This window comes from Pungitius pungitius, chromosome 15 (assembly GCF_949316345.1).
Source record: "Pungitius pungitius chromosome 15, fPunPun2.1, whole genome shotgun sequence".
Classification (NCBI taxonomy): domain Eukaryota; kingdom Metazoa; phylum Chordata; class Actinopteri; order Perciformes; family Gasterosteidae; genus Pungitius; species Pungitius pungitius.
This window is the reverse complement of record NC_084914.1, coordinates 3,746,703-3,762,823: the sequence shown is the minus strand read 5'-3', so window position 1 is coordinate 3,762,823 and position 16,121 is coordinate 3,746,703. Positions and strand designations below refer to the sequence as shown.

Genomic DNA, 16,121 nt, shown 5'->3' with positions numbered 1-16,121 from the left:
TTGAAGCGGTCACACACTTGTAAACACACGCTTCCTTCCAACGAAGCTTATTTGGATTTTCTGTTTTTGTGTCTGAGCGGCTTAAAACGATAAAAGAAGAAAAAGTGTTAATAGTGTTCAGAGTGCAGATGGACAGATTTCTCTGGTTTAATAAAGTAAAATATTTTGTTTGGTGGCCGTACAGAGTTCCTACAGACGAGCAGTCAAAGCCAGTAATTAATCAAATATATAAATATGAGCGTCACGTCATGATGTGAAGGTCGTCACAAGTCAACCACATAGAGACACAAGGCTTTACTTGAACCATCATCTTTGAGGTGATATCTTCTCGCTTCAAGCAGGAAGTGAAGCGTTTCATCGGCCCACTTCCATTCTGCAAAATGAGGCCGTGCGTCGTGCTTCTCTTTGCTTCTCTGCTGACATTATGTGAAGCACAAGGTAAGGACTTAAGGTCAAAGCTTTCATATTGTGACACTATTTCTGCACTAGAAGTTGGGTTAAAAACGCATTTTTGAACTGTATTTCTTTTTGGTTAATCGGGATCCGTGTTGTTTCTTCTTGTACTGAGCTCTCAGGCAGGAAGTTGTCTCAGAGCTTTGAAAAACAATGAATTATGCCAATGTTGATAGAAAAATATCATTGCTCTCAGAGATTTAAGAAGATTATATCGTATTTTTTATATTTAGGTGAAGATCTGGATCCACACACAGACTATAAACACATTCAGTCCTTTTGGTTTTCATTTTTAAATCTTCCGTAATTTCCGTGTTTTATTTACAATGAATATTTTAACCGATTACAATACAGAGGAAAAGATTGAAGGTGCTTTTAGACACTTTGTAACCACTTGTTGAAACGGGCTGAACGCATCTTTCCCTCCAAGACAAATGTTGACCTTTACTAACTTTTACCTCTCAGAGTTGAACTCCTTCAGTGTTCGGTCTGTGGACGTCTGATTTTCTAACATTTGGGATGTGAGACATCTTAAGAGACCTCTGAGTACTAAGAATATTGTACATTCTCTGGTTAACGTGGCAGGCACGTGTGCATGTCCGGCCAAGTGTGTGTGTGTGGTTCCGTTTTGCTAACCGTTCATCTCTAGCATTCTAAACAACGAACAAAATACATGAAAGCAGCCTTTTTCAGTCCGGTTCTACCAGCTCAACTCAAACTCTGATCCTAACTCAGACCTCATCCAACCCTGTGTTGTTTTATCATTACACACCTTTTATAACAAAATTACAAATGCAAGTTTGTGACCTCTGTTTCACACACATGCTCTTTGCACGCGCCTACCCCACCACAACTATTACACTAATATGCAATATTATTACTACTCTGTCACTTCATGTTAAGCAGTGATGAGCTGAAGGTGAACCGCTGGTTCAATGTGTGAGAAATAAAGTAAAGGGATGGAGTAACATTCAGCAATGAATGATTCATCATATGTTGTGTGTGATGTTTTTTGTATCTTGTGTCTACTGTTTTTACAGGAACCATTGAGGCTCCTGTGTTTGTGCTGAAGGGACGTGATCTGCTCCTGGAGCTTGATGCTGATCCTCCTGACGGGGTTTCATTTGTTGACTGGAAAATCAATAAAACAGTCACTTTAGTAAGATTTAAACCTGATGGGGAACCACATGTCTTTAAAGATTTCACTGGAAGGCTTGAGTTTCCTGAGAGATTCTCTGTGATATTGAAGAATCTCCAAGAGGCTGATAGTGGAGTTTATTCTGCTGAAGCAGGAACATCTACAGGAGACGAACTACTGACTGAATACAACGTCACAGTTCAAGGTGAGTCTGTAAACATTTCACTGATAGATTTTCTGCCGCCATGTTTCATAATCTCCCCCCTCAAACCCTCCCCCCTCAGGACCAGTGTCTCCAGTTGAACTGACCGTGGATCGAGTGGACTCAGAGTCATGTGACCTCCATGTGACCTGCAGGACTCACAACTCTCACATCAACAGCACTTTCAGATGTGTCGACCAGGTCTGCAGTCAGGAGGTTGGAGAGCGATCAGAGGTCACGACCTCTGGGGCTTCTCTCCAGGTCTACCTGTTGAACAGCACAATCTTCTGTAACCATAGCAACCAGGTTAACTGGACCAACGCCTCCGATACGACTGAACATTTTTGCCTCTCAAATGGTGAGACTTAAAGGGGAGATGACTTCATGATAATATTCCACCCTCTGCCCCCCCAAAAAAAGATTACAAAGATGTTTTCACAATCCAAACTGCAGTCCGTCAGAAGCACATCAGGCTGTGAACATGTGAAACATTTGTGCTGCTTCATTTAAACCAGGAAGACTCTTCTAATCTGGTTCTTGTTCTGTTTTACAGCTCCTTCCTTTCACTATGGCTGGGTTACTGCTATCTGCACTGTCACTCTCGTCATAACTGCAGCTCTATATGTCTAAGGAGAAGAATCAGTGAGTCCAAGTTAACATTTTAACAAATAATCACAACATCTGTAAAATCCTCTTTGTTTCCTCTACATAGAAACTCAATGATTCCAAGTCCTCCATAACTATGGACCCACCTGTTTGGTTAAATAGCCCAAATAAATAGCTGGGAGGAACCTGATGGTCCATTGATCCAAACCTGGTCTCTTGTGGCCATTTGTCCTCTTCAGCTGTGTTTCTTCTGTTGTGCACGTGTTGTTTGTTTGTGTCTCAGTCCGTCATCACGATTTTAACACTTCGCCCAACAGCAACATGTTAAAATCTTAAAAACTCTGCTGCTTTCTACCCCGAGAGATTCCTCTACACTTCTTGTGAAAAGAGCCCAAAATGTGTTTTGTAGCAGTTTGATGCATTTTAGAAAAACAGACTTAAGTATTTAAAACAGTGACTGTTAATCGTCAAGAAATGACTCCTCACGTGGAAAATAGAAGCATTAAAAAGAAGCAAGTAACCTTTCCTTCATGTGATTCATCCTACAGGAAGTAACCTCAGCCCCTTCAGAATAAGAGCCCCCCCCCCCCCCCCCTGCTGGATCGAGCCTCTACGCTACGGTGATGAAGCCAGGTCCTCCAACGATTCACATCACAATTGGAGATATTAGTAATTACATCTTTTTACAATCAAGATCCACATATAAAAAGTAATAAATACGTTGACGTTGTTGTTCTGTACCTTTGGTACCTGGTTTGATTCTTCATGTCACCTTTCATCTGATCATTTCCTAAAGAGAGGATTTTCACTTTTAAGGCCTCACCTGATTGGTGAGATTTAAGCCACATGATGCAGGATGCTTCTGTTATATATTTTTATTTCTTCTGTTTTTTAGATAAAAGGAATCAAATATTTTTCATTTGTGACAAATATGTGAAACAACAACATTTTTATTTACTAAATGTTTTTCCATAATATATTTAGTCATCACTCAGTGTTCCAAGTGTCTTTAATATAATAACCACACATATTGATTCTTTGGTAAAAACTCAAACTACACCAGAGAGGACCACGTGACTTTTTAATTACCTTTTAATCACTGAAACACAAGACAAGTATGAAGCTTTAACAAGTTCAAAGTTTCCACCCAAAACAAAACGTGCAGAACAGAATTATTTATGCACTTTTATACGGTGTATTTTTAAGATTATTTGCTTACATAAAGTTGGTCTTGATTATACCTTACACACATATATATTGATTTGTTTGTATAACATCCACCAAAAACATATTTACATGGTCATTTCTTTTCAATCATTTTATTTACAACGTGAAATCAGTGACATTGTGTTTAATCAATGGATTATCAGCAATTGTTTTAAAAAGAGAAGTTATCTTCTAAAGAAACAATGTTAACATTAATTTTTTTATTGCCAAAATGCATCTTTAAGTCCACGTTTTCAATGTCTTTCCTTCACCAGAAAATGTATGCAAAGCTAAATTTATAAATTCTTTAAATCCTAATAGTTTGCGTCCATGTTTGCTGCTTTGCGTCGTCTTCCTCTTTTCTTCTCCTGGTGCGTTGCTGCCACCTGCTGTGAGTCAGTGGAACATCATCAAGGGTCTAAAAGGTGACCTTTAGGTGGGAGCTCTCCTCCAGGTGCAGCGTGAGGGGTTTGACCTCCATTTTTTTCTTGGTGCTTCTTGAAGTCCACGAGGTAAACGGTGATGACGGCGGACACCATGATGATCAGACCCACAGAGAACACCACCATCTTCACCAGGAACACGGAGGGAAGCTCTGCACCAGAAACACACCACAAACACAACACATCTGGGCTTTCTGGTCTGAGTTTGGATTTAAGCCCTGCGTCCCTGAAGAGGAGCTTCAGAGATGCTTAGAACTCAGAAAACACACAATAATTTCTTTAAAATAGAGAAATAATGGAAATACAAACTGACATCATGAAGTCGTCTCCTCTTTCAGTCTTACCAGCATTTTCAGGGCAAAGATGTTCAGCAGTATTAAAGTCTTTGGTCCAGTGAACCTGGTTGCTATGGTTACAGATGATGGTGCTGTTCAACAGGTAGACCTGGAGGGAAGCCCCAGAGGTCGTGACCTCTGATCGCTCTCCTCCCTCCTGACTGCAGTTCTGGTCGACACATCTGAAAGTGCTGTTGATGTGAGAGTTGTGAGTCCTGCAGGTCACATGGAGGTCACATGACTCTGAGCTCCTGGAGTCCACTCGGTCCACGGTCAGTTCAACTGGAGACACTGGTCCTGAGGGGGGGGGAGTGGGGGTTCTATGAAGAGTTCATGAAACATGGTGGCAGAAAGTCTATCAGTGAAATGTTTAGAGACTCACCTTGAACTGTGACCTTGTATTCAGTCAGTGGTTTGTCTCCTAAATCTGTTACTCCTACAGCAGAATAAACTCCACTGTTGGTCTCTTGTAAATTCTTCAATATCACAGAGAAGTTTTTCTCAGGAAACTCAAACCCTCCAGAGACATTATGAAAGACAATTAGTTTCCCACCAGGTTTAAATCTTACTAAATAGACTGTTTTATTGATTTTCCAGTCAACATATGAAAGCCCTCCAGGAGGATCAGCATGAAGCTCCAGGAGCAGATCACGTCCCTTCAGCACAAACACAGGAGTCTCAATGGTTCCTGTAAAAACAGTAGACACATGATACAATAAACATCACACACAACGTATGATGAATCATTCATTGCTGAATGTTACTCCATCCCTTTACTTTATTTCTTACACATCAAACCAGCGGTTTATTGTAACAACTTTATATTAAAATTATTTTAGCATCGTAATACGATTTTGGTAAAATTGTCTTCTAATGCTTTGTCTTTAACTTTTAATACTGAAAAGAAAAATAAATAATTTTGCAAAAGCATTCTCATTTAAATCAGGTTCTCATTTAAATCAAGTTGTTTTGTCCGTCATTTTCAAAATATATAGAATTAAGCAGAACCAAATGAAACTTTTCAAAATTCACATTAACTTTCGGGGGCTAAATATTGTGTTTCTATTAATTACTAATACTATATAATATACAGAACAAAGCATCCCGCTCAGACCTCAGTGCTTTTTCTCACCTTGAGCCTGGATGCAGACGAGTAGCCCGAGTATCACAAACAGAGACATGACGGAGTCTCCGACCCCTCGCTGCAACATCCTGCTTCACAATAAACCAACAGCTCGCCTCTTATTTCAAGAACCTACAAGAACTGCTCTTCATTAGACTCCTTTTGAACTTCCTCTCTGAGCTCTGCCTGTCAAGGAGGCTCATTTACACAAAGACGACCACTTCCTTTTTTTCTTCAGAGTTTCCACTGAGGACAGAGAAGGTGTCAAAGTAAGAGGAACCTGCAAAAGCAACTTCTCAGAAATCATTCTGCACATTAAATGATTCTGATGAGCAACATAAATATAAATAAACGATTCATCTAGAATATAAAAATGCAAAAACAAGTAACAGACAAGATCTTTTTTTTTGTGTAAATGCTTCTTCTGATCAGGCCACAAACATAACCCTTCACACGGGAAACATTGTGCTTCACACACAGCACAGGCCGAGGTGTTTATGCATCACGTAGCTTGCACCAAACACCACGTCCAATTCCTTGTATGTCTGACATAGTACGGTAATCAATGTTTCCTGATTCCTGGTACAAGACACAAATGGTCAGGCATGAATTTTACTTTGACACAATTTGGATTCAAAAACATTTCATGCAATATATTAACCGTGGTTTTCTCTTCTAAATTGTGTCCGGTCGACAGTCCTGCACGAGAGGACCACCACGTTGGTCTTAATTATGTGCAATGCATGGTAGCTAAAAGCAACATTTAAAAAAGTTAATACATAATAATGTAGGCAAAGTGGAGCTCAGCTGGTTGCCAGATTTGAGCGTTGTTGCAGTCTGTTGCAGAGAAGTTAAGGAGGAAGTCGTGAGGCGGAAGTGTCTCTGACACAGAGACACACAACCAGTCTGACATTCACACAATCTAGTCACCAAAAAACCCACAGGTGCATATTTTGACATAAAATGTTTAAAAGAAACATATTTATAATATAAATATTAGATTGCTTTAGCTGACAGATAGCACACATTGATCAAGCTGTAATGGTTCATTTGATCAAAGGAATGACAGGTTTGTTTCTTTCAATGTGTGCTGGAATGAGGACGAAATCCTTTTAACAACGGTTCCCTCTGCTGGTCAAAGAAGTGAATTACCACTCATTTCCCCTTAAGCCACATAATACACAAACATCGAATGACCTTTGATCTGGGTGGTTTTTATTCTTCAACATTTTGTTTTGATAAATTTAACTTCATTGCAAAAAATACATTAGGTTTCGTGTTGAACTGATGTCATTTTTTATGTGTGTTTACATAGAATACAGAAAGTTGTTAATAAGAGACCGGAATCAAGTGAGACTACACCACTGCCTTGTCCCTCCCTCCATGTGACCCAAGGCGAGTCATGTGCTGAAAGACAGAAGAAAATCAATCGTTCCACCTGTAAAAACAGAGTTAAGGTCACAGGCTTCCCAACTAGGTCACACATTGTGTTTCTGAGAAAACTCACAATGTGCAGATCAAAAATTCTCCCCCAACAGGATTAACGGAAGCAAAAGTCAGCAGTTTGTCTCATTTTTTGGTTCTAAACAAGAAAACGGCCGCCCACTTCGGTTTAACCGTTTTTTCTAAAAATTTTGTAAACTGTGGTATTTCCGTATGTTTGTTATATGGTTTTTACGGTAAATTATTAAAAGGTACAAGGAGCTTGTCCCCCTCCATTTTGTTTTTGTCCAATTTATCCTGCAGTTCTTCACTCAGTGTTTCCAACTTAGCAACTTGGTTGATAGATTCAGCAACTTTTCAGACTACCCTTGCAACCTTTCATTCGATATTTGGTTTATATCAAATCTGGTGTATTGGTTACCGCTACTGCTCGTAATTATTAGCATTACTGGACTACTGCGGGGTGTAGATCGTCATGACTTGGATTCAAAAGTGTTCTTTATTGAGCAGCAGATCGACTTTGCTGGAAAACGTCCTAGAGGCGACGCCACCCTTTAGTCCACCCCCCTTAAGTTCACCACCCTTTAGTTCACCACCCTCTTTAGGGTCAGAGGTCCCACCTGTTTGATTAAATATAATATCCAATATAACATCCAATATCACAAGTCCCAGTTTGCCTCAGAGCGCTGATCTGGTCCATTGATCCAAACCTGGTCTCTTGTGGCCATTACTCCTCTTCAGCTGTGTTTCTTCTGTTGTGCACGTGTTGTTTGTTTGTGTCTCAGTCCGTCATCACGATTTTAACACCTCGCTCAACGGCAACATGTCAGAATCTTAAAAAACTCTTTGTACGGATATCAAATCCCACGCAGGAGTCTAAAATACTGAAACAATGTGATTTAAATGAGGCCACAGGTTGGTAGTCACATGACATCTACTACGTGGTCACGTGACCCTCCCATTGCTTCCACCAGTTGGCCACTTTCTTCCTGAGCCGATGGTTTTCTACTCGTTTCTTGTTTTTAAAACCTCCTTTTACACAGAGAACAAGTCCAGAGATGATGTTAAAGCTACAGGTGCTTTATTTAAGGCTCATGCTGCAGCGTGATGTGCTTTCTACCCCGAGAGATTCCTCTCAACTCTTTGTGAAAAGAGCCCAAAATGTGTTTTGTAGCAGTTTGAAGTATTTTAGAAAAACAGATTCATTAGTTTTAAGACAAAGAGGTAGAAGTATTTAAATCAGTGACTGGTAATCATCAGGAGATGACAACTCAAAAGGAAAATATTGTGATTCATCCTTCAGGAAGTAACATCAGCACCACCTCAGGATGAGAACTCCACCTACAGCGTGGTGGGACTTCAAGCTGGATCCACTCGGCCAGAGAGCCGGAGGTGGAGAAGCCTGACAGGTCCTTTAAGGATTAAAGAGGAATGATTCCCCAAATCCCAGAATTCTGCTGGTAGTTTGCAGTGTTACTGAAGCTTTCTATGTATTAGTTCATGTGACCTTCTTTAATGCTGAACGATTCTCCTCTACACAAACGCCATTGGAGAGAGACACAGAAATCCTTAATGCCTTAAATGTTCTAACTTTTTAAAGGAATATAATCAGCTACATTGTGTTGAGTACATATTATAGAGATGTAGTTTTACCCAGGCTTAACCTGGGTATGATAAGAGGTATTAAAAGAGGTGGTTGTTGGTGAATTTTTGATGGAGAGAGACGGTGATCGAGAAGCTGAGATCTTCCTTCAGAACGAGTCCGTTTTTTTTGGTTCTCAACACTTTTATCCTTTTTTTGTTCCAAATTCAGACTGCTGTCCTTTTTCTCTGTAACTCGTTATGATCGGATTTCTGTTCTGAAGTAAATAAAGCCGCATTCACTCTGAGCCTTTCACGTTTTTCGAAAAGTTTCTTCATTGAGACCCCCCCCCCCCCCGCCCCTTGACCTCCGGCAAGAGGGGCGAGCAGCGGACCACTGGGCCCGACTGCGGTGACTCCACCACGGACACTTGCACCCACTCACTCCACACCTCATAACCGGAGGGGGCGGGGGGCGGTAAGAGATGTCTTCAGGAGCTCCAGGCCGGGCAGGGGTCTAAATTATTTTGGAGTCCCATTATGAACCTTCGCTCCATCCTATTTACTCCGGTCCTTTTTCTTCCCATTAATTGATCAATGCGCTCTACCGCCACAAGGTGGCGACACCATCGAAGAAAATTAACCCAAAACCCTTAACGACTTCTCTGCCTCGGCGATACAAAGCCATTGACATCATCTGTGGAGGAACAGAGGACAAATGTCATCCTCCACTCATATGATAATACAAGCAACAAACCACTTTAAACAGTGCAACTCCAATTTTGTCATGGCCCAAAGAGCAAGGTCGTGACAATGTAAACATGTACAGTACATTATGGCTCAATGCAGTAGACCCGTTACTCACTCTAAACCAATCAGAATGCTGGATTTCATCATAAGCAGTAGTCAATGGACACTCGGCCTGTTGAATGGTGCATTTATGCTTCTCTGTTGAATTCATATATTTGTGAATGTGACGTTGAGGAGCAGCTTGATTATGTTGGTCAGCAACGATTTTAAAACGATTTACTGAATATGAAGGCAAAGGGCTTGTCGCCGGCATCCATTCAACCACACGTAATGTTTGAAAAGTCTTTATTATTTCTATGCATACATTGCAACTCCTGTAAAAACTAAAATATGATTTCTGATTATTTCTCTTTTTACATAAAAAGTTAATTGAACAAACGGTTGTACTGTATGTGATGTTGTCAGAGCATGTTCGCCACCACAGAGAACAGTTTCCTCAATTATTATTCAAATTATTAAAACACATTCCATTTCAGTTCATGCCGAAGAAGAGACTAATTAAAATCAATTTAGGTAATTATTCAATAGAAGTGATCCTGTCCAAGAAGATGAGACAAAGCAGCATAAACAACATTTCAAGAAGATTTTTAAGCCATATTAAAAAATTATTTGACTCAAAAAGATGCAACATATTTCAAGTAAGAAAACAAATGTAAAAAACAGGTGTTTCATCTTAGTTGAGTGAGCTGTTGATGTGAAACTACCCAAACTGGTATTTTCTGGATAAAACAGTAAAAGCTGGAATCTTTCCAGTGATGCAGCGACATTAAACTGATCATTTAAAATAGTTTCCAATTATTCGACTATGTTGCAGCTCCACGTCGAGGAGGCAGCAAAGCTTCCTTGGAACCCGAGCCAGTAACACACAGCGTGCTCAGGCTTCACGTCCAACCCCCCCCCCCAAGGACCCGACACCACCTGCTGGGTGACCCCCCCCCCCCCTTTGATCCCTCCTTCGTGGGGAGCAAACCTCCGTCTCACCACAGCGACGAGTAGTTGAACTTGATCCGCAGCAGGTACCGCATGCGGGTCTGTGCCGGGTTGTACACAATGAACTCGTTGTACAGGAGGGAGTAGCCGCGGTCCTTACCCGCCCCCGTCTCCACGGCCGGGCCCATCGGCACCGACACCCCGTCCCTGAGAAGCAGAGGGACAGACCGCACTGAGCAGATGAAGGGCAAACATGTGGTTAACGTCTGAAAGACTCGTGCAAAGGCACTGACAGGTTGACGGAGGTTCGCGGGTGGGGTCCGGTCCGCCCCAGCCCTTTGGTGCTGTGCTTCCCAGCAGGCAGCTTGTTGGCCTCATAGTCGGCGTCCAGCAGCTCGTTGGAGTCTCCGAGGGCGACCTGCAGCCACGCACACACACACACACGGACGGGTGAAACAAACGCGCACGTGACAAACCCCCCCCCATCCCCCGCGCAGCGACCCACCTCGCACAGCAGCAGCAGGCCCACGTGGTTGTTCTGGCTGGCGAAGCAGTAGTTGGCGCTCTTCGACGACATGTCGGCGAAGTAGATCCCTTTACCGAACTAGACGAACGAGGAGCAAGGAGGTCACACGAGGTCACACAAGCGCGCGCTGCTGGAACGAAGCGAATCCCACTGTACCATGTAACCCGTGACGGGGGCCTCGGGGGGGGCCACTCGCAGCCCCTGGCTGAGGATCCCGACCCAGTTGGACAGGCGGGAGCCGTGCCACAGCAGAGTCCTGGCGGGTCACACACACACACACACACACACGCACACACACGCGCGTAACCATGGTGATCGTAAAGCAACGGCCTTTGGGCGAGGGGGTGGGTGGGGGAGGTACCTGTTGTGCATCTGAGACAGGAAGTTGTTCCTCTCGCCTTCTCGGTCCACTGAGAAGATGTCGAGGAGGGTCATGGTGTAGTCGCAGTGCGTGGAGGCGTGAGTGGAGTGTAGATACTTTTCTATCACCTTCAAGAGAACAATGAGAAGGAAAATGAGAAGGAATCTACAGTCTGTGATCCATCCATCTCTCCTGAATGGCTCCACGTCAATTTAAGGGAGTTCAGGATAAAGAATAAAAGACACCCATACAGAGTTTTGTGTTGTGAGTGAAGCTCGTCAGGGGCTCGGATCGTCTGTGTGAATTACTGCAAATTGTTCATTTTTATATATATTTCAAACATTTTACTTAGAACGCGTTTTAAAATGATCATGATTAGTGGTGTATCTCTGTATTATGAATTGAGTTTTAGGGCAGAGGATGTCGCATGTGTGCAGATTGAAGGGCTCTGTGTCAACCGTATAAACTATAAGAAATGGGTTCAACATAATGGTTATGAATATGTTGATGTAAGATATGTTAGGATTAGTGTGTATTGCATATTACATAAAACTGATGGTATGATACATGAAGGCGCCTGTGACTGACTTGAACCCCTCCGACTCGGCTGCCATGACACAGTTTCTGTGGCTCGTTCCCCCCAGCACCAGGGCAGCGGTTCTGAGGAGAGGAACACGGACCTTGTACTCGTGGCTGCCGGAGTCCAGAGGCTGCATCTGGCATTGAAGGGAGCAGTACTGTCTGTCCAGGGGGTGTTCGTCACTGTCCTCACTGGACTCGACCATTTTCACAGCTATCTGAATGTCACCTAGAGCCTAAAAGAAGACCATAAGACCAACAGATGTTAGTAGAACAGAAGAATCGAAGTCTAGAGGTAATAACTATAAAGAATCTTTCCCCTTTACCTCCAAAAGTGAAATCTTTTCCTTAAGCTCTTTTTCTGTGTGAATGATTGGCGGCGTTTTCAACCTGGGGACGGACATATTTTAGTGACATTGACACACACAGAGAGATAGATCGGGGGAAGGGGAATCCCTCCGAGTTGTTTTCCCTACCCAAAGTCGTGAGGGATGCGGGTGTAGAACTGGTTGCAGGCTTCCAGCAGATCCCGACTGTTGCCCTTCTTCTTTAAACACTCCTCGATTTTCTTCAGCGCCGCGTAGCCTGCACGGATCTGCTCCGTGGTCAGCTTGCCTGCAGGTAAGAGGACAAATGCGGACTCGTTTGTCACTTGAATCTACTCACGAGATCAGGTAAGAAGCACAACGAGAGCGAGGATTGTGACTTTTATTCTTATAAAAGGCGATTCAGTGGAATAACGGGAACATTTTAGCAGAAGGGACGGACCCAGAGGAGCTTTCCGGGTGTCAAACTTCATCTCCAGCACACACTCCTCCATGGCTTTGATGTCACAGATGAGCTCCAGGAGCGACTGGAGCTTCACATCCAGCTTGCAGGTCCTCCTTTTGGGTGCAGCATCCACAGCGGTCTGTTTCTCCTCCTGCAACCCGTGAAATATATCAATACACAACAACAGACTCCGGAAGGGGATGAATGAATGGATGAATTAGTTGTTGGCTCTTTGCCTTTTTGCTCGTGCTGTAGTCCATGAACACCATGTCATATTTTCCCGCTACTTTCTCAAAACTCGCTCGGCGCTCCCAATCGTTCTTGGTCTTGTCTAAAAATCTGCGGCGAAACAAACAAAGTCTCCGAATTTTTACTAAACTCTGATCCAGTGTCAAGACATTCGGAAAAGTTTTTTTCATTACCACAATCTTACTTTTTCTTGAAGAAATCTTTGGCTTTCAGCAGGTCTCCACCACATGATGTCAGGCTGCTCTGACCCACTTTTCCCACTAAAGAAAAAACAATGAAGGATCCGACATGAACAGAATAAAGGGCAGTTGGTTCCAAGCTGCAGGATGATGCTAATTGTCCAGCAGCCGTTCGACACGTGAACTCACCGCGGCCCCATCGCAACCACACGCTGTACGCCTTGCCGCTGTCGTCCTGCAGCAGCTGGATCAGGTAGTATTTGTTGTTGTTGAACTGAACATTTGTCTGAAAAGAAAAAAAAAAAGAGAGCGACGGCGTTTGCTGAAAGCAGAAAGAATCCGTTCCCATTCCCACCGATCAAAATGGGAAAGAAACGTTACAGCTTATTGGGAGTTTCTGATATCGTTCAAGAAAGCGTAAAGGGGGCTGAGTTGTTGTAGGAGTGTGAAGAATCAGAAATAGACACTGGAACTTTATATATTAAAACAAAAAGCATTTCCAACTTTGAGTTGGGCAAAAAACAGGTTTTACCTGATTCAGCATCACGTCGTAAACATCATTTCCTTCACAGTACACATGAGCCTGGAATAGAAAAAAAGGCTTATTTATGTTAAATAAAATTACTTTATAATGATGAAACACAAGAACAAAAATGAGAAAGTACTATTACATGAACATATTAGATACCTTTATTTATTTACCAGTGATACACTGACGAAATAAAACTCACTCTGAGGATCCAACATGTCACATTAGCTCTGCCAGTAACTACCACAGTAATAGAATATTCTTGAGTTCGAGCCGGTTCCGAGATGCGAGTCTACTTTACCTTTCCCAGTTTAGCTTTACATTCAGGGTCCACTGGGGCTTTTCCCTTCATGATCACCGTCCTCACGACCTCTGTTCAACATCCCAAGATGAGACAAAAAACATTGACGAATTAATGATGTTGCCATAGTAACTGCTCTTTGTAGGCCGACAGCTACTCCGCAGCTTTAAAGTCCAAATTCTCTTTTTAATGGTTTTTACGTACGCAACACATACGGCAATAAAACCCAACTTTACCGTCGCTTTTTATTTCTTCTTTGGGCGTTTTCTCGCTCTTTGTCTGACTCTTGCTCTGCGCTCTCTTCCTCTTGGCGGCAGGTTGCTTCTCCGTTTCTTCCTCTTTGAGTGGAGCTGAACTGTTTGGAGCGGCCAGCTCACCTGCATCGTCCAAACTTTCTGAAACAAAAGGAGGCGACAGACGCAATGTGAAACAGTCCAGTGGTTGTTCTGTTTTTTTTCTTTGTTGGATATTGAGGAAACTATAAGACACTGAAAAGTCTTTTTAAATAATGCAAAATAATAAACATTAATAATGACAGACCGATATGCCACGATTCACACACACCTGGTTTTACCGTCTGAGAGCGAATCTTCCTCTTGTACTTGGTGACGGGGTTAATCTGGACCATCTTCTTCAGGTCGACTTCGTAGCTCGTCCCGGAGCCCACAGGCAGAGACACAGAAGCGTCTCCCGAAGAGACGGCCGAGTCCAACAAGGCGCAGAGTGCAGGAGGGTACGGCTCCCATTGTCCTTCGTCTCCCTCCCACTGCCACACTGACACACACACACACACACACACACACACACACACACAGACGATTCATACGTTTGTTACGCACCACTATTCTGGTAACTTGGAAATTCCAGAGCAATTATAAAAAGAAAAGGATATATAGAATTTCAAAATAAGATTTATTACTACATCGTTTCTATTATTGTCTAATATCTAATGACTGGGAGCGAGGAACCAACATTTTTAACATTACAATTAAAAGAGCAAAAAAAATTGCCAATGAGTAAGTTTATGGACAAATGTTTTCTCATTAATATACGTCAACATACATATAAAATCTATAGAAACCAGAGCAATGCATGAGACTAGTTTCTCCACACAGGAGGCACCTTGAAGCAGTCATTACCAACAAAGGCTTTTGTACAAAGTATTGAATAAATATCAGTAAGCGGGTTTAATACTTTTTCCCTGTGTCATTTCACATTATTACACATAACTTTGTTTCTGAACTTCTTTGTTTTGGATTCTTCGCATGCATGTATTACTTATCTGGTGAAATGTCATGTCAATAGCTCTTTTGGAAATATTTACTGAGAAAAATGGTGACGTTTGTATATTACCAACTCAATACGGTCTGATATTATCTCCTCAAAGTATTGACTGATATTTGTGTGATAAAGTCATGTTTTCCCAACAATATTCCTTTGAAGAAAATGTGCAAATAATAAAAGCAATTATACGTTTAATCGCTTGAAGTGTGACATTCCTTAAAATAAAATTCAGGGAATCAGCAGCTTTTACTGCACCACAAACCACAGCCTCCAAAACTGACAACAACGACGGATCAACATCCCACGACAACGTCATCACCTTATTTACTTATTACATTATCCTGCATGACGTATCGCAGGAGGTTGTAACGTCAGCTGATTGTAACCAGCAGTGACGTAATAACTGGGAGACCCATCCGTGCTCATCCAGGACCTTCATGTTGGTGCTATAATGGTTGACGTTCGAACATGGTCAACTGGTACCCGGTAATGAAGAAAACAACCCGGGGGGGGGGTGTTACCGCACAGCAACAACACAGTCTTTAGCCTGACATGAACCCTCCGGCTCTCCTCGGCGGAGGCGCGTCGTTATACAGCCGCTAACCGTTAGCTTCCGGCGGCTAGCGAGCACCAACCTGCTTGTGGCGGGACCTCTCCTGTTTCTGGTGCACTCTGGCTTTTATTTCTCGAACTTCTGGTGCGCCTCATGGTGGTTTGTGAGAAAGAGCCGGCGGTGGGGACGCGGCTCGGCTACAGGGGTGGAGCGACAACAAAGAGGAGGCGGACAACTTTCCCCGCCACTCTTTCCCTGGCGGGTGTCGCGAAAAGATCGTTTAGGCTGAAGATGAGCCACCGCGGTTAAAAGCAAAATCTGTTATTGACGCATGCGCCACACAACCCATACCGTTGCCATGGCAACAAACCTCGGACGAAGTAGCACAGCAATAGTCCAGAAGGAACCGTAACATTAATTGTGATCACCCAATGCTTAATATTATTTTCGAGAAGTAACCTGGGTAAGTACAAACAACGGCGGAGTGAGAGCTCCTGTATTTGTGACTTCACCGGGCGG

The 16,121-nt window shown here is 42.8% G+C and overlaps 3 protein-coding genes across 3 annotated transcripts; 1 reads left to right on the top strand and 2 right to left on the bottom strand.

Annotated features, from left to right (window-relative positions):
* The first annotated feature begins 329 nt into the window (after window positions 1-329).
* On the top strand, window positions 330-3,550 carry LOC119207162 (uncharacterized). The gene is made up of 5 exons (XM_062557944.1): window positions 330-438; window positions 1,494-1,796; window positions 1,876-2,151; window positions 2,347-2,435; window positions 2,948-3,550. The coding sequence occupies exons 1-4, from the start codon at window positions 381-383 to the stop codon at window positions 2,421-2,423; spliced, it is 714 nt and encodes a 237-aa protein (XP_062413928.1). The 5' UTR covers window positions 330-380; the 3' UTR covers window positions 2,424-2,435; window positions 2,948-3,550.
* Window positions 3,551-3,916: 366 nt separating this feature from the next.
* Window positions 3,917-5,695, bottom strand: LOC119207410 (uncharacterized). Its single transcript, XM_062557943.1, has 4 exons — window positions 5,516-5,695; window positions 4,766-5,071; window positions 4,393-4,680; window positions 3,917-4,200 (listed from the first exon to the last, which is right to left on the bottom strand). Exons 1-4 carry the CDS (start codon window positions 5,592-5,594, stop codon window positions 4,016-4,018), a joined length of 858 nt encoding a protein of 285 aa, XP_062413927.1. The 5' UTR covers window positions 5,595-5,695; the 3' UTR covers window positions 3,917-4,015.
* Window positions 5,696-9,608: 3,913 nt separating this feature from the next.
* On the bottom strand, window positions 9,609-15,864 carry parp2 (poly (ADP-ribose) polymerase 2). The gene is made up of 17 exons (XM_037457459.2): window positions 15,685-15,864; window positions 14,330-14,539; window positions 14,002-14,160; window positions 13,766-13,836; window positions 13,468-13,518; window positions 13,125-13,221; window positions 12,941-13,016; window positions 12,744-12,846; window positions 12,505-12,658; window positions 12,213-12,351; window positions 12,063-12,126; window positions 11,838-11,972; window positions 11,158-11,285; window positions 10,953-11,052; window positions 10,776-10,874; window positions 10,564-10,688; window positions 9,609-10,477 (listed from the first exon to the last, which is right to left on the bottom strand). Exons 1-17 carry the CDS (start codon window positions 15,755-15,757, stop codon window positions 10,318-10,320), a joined length of 1,944 nt encoding a protein of 647 aa, XP_037313356.2. The 5' UTR covers window positions 15,758-15,864; the 3' UTR covers window positions 9,609-10,317.
* Window positions 15,865-16,121: the final 257 nt, after the last annotated feature.

What these genes read in the sequence shown, in the direction of transcription:
- parp2 (XM_037457459.2), bottom strand. Translation starts at nt 15,757, where the DNA reads ATGAGGCGCACCAGAAGTTCGAGAAATAAAAGCCAGAGTGCACCAGAA. An exon ending in CACCCGGAAAGCTCCTCTGG is followed by an intron (nt 12,352 to 12,504) that starts GTCCGTCCCTTC and finishes TCTTACCTGCAG; the next exon opens with GCAAGCTGACCACGGAGCAG. An exon ending in CCGCGAACCTCCGTCAACCT is followed by an intron (nt 10,478 to 10,563) that starts GTCAGTGCCTTT and finishes TCTGCTTCTCAG; the next exon opens with GGACGGGGTGTCGGTGCCGA.
- LOC119207162 (XM_062557944.1), top strand. Translation starts at nt 381, where the DNA reads ATGAGGCCGTGCGTCGTGCTTCTCTTTGCTTCTCTGCTGACATTATGT. An exon ending in GACATTATGTGAAGCACAAG is followed by an intron (nt 439 to 1,493) that starts GTAAGGACTTAA and finishes CTGTTTTTACAG; the next exon opens with GAACCATTGAGGCTCCTGTG. An exon ending in ACATTTTTGCCTCTCAAATG is followed by an intron (nt 2,152 to 2,346) that starts GTGAGACTTAAA and finishes TCTGTTTTACAG; the next exon opens with CTCCTTCCTTTCACTATGGC.
- LOC119207410 (XM_062557943.1), bottom strand. Translation starts at nt 5,594, where the DNA reads ATGTTGCAGCGAGGGGTCGGAGACTCCGTCATGTCTCTGTTTGTGATA. An exon ending in CGTCTGCATCCAGGCTCAAG is followed by an intron (nt 5,072 to 5,515) that starts GTGAGAAAAAGC and finishes CTGTTTTTACAG; the next exon opens with GAACCATTGAGACTCCTGTG. An exon ending in TCTTTGCCCTGAAAATGCTG is followed by an intron (nt 4,201 to 4,392) that starts GTAAGACTGAAA and finishes TTTCTGGTGCAG; the next exon opens with AGCTTCCCTCCGTGTTCCTG.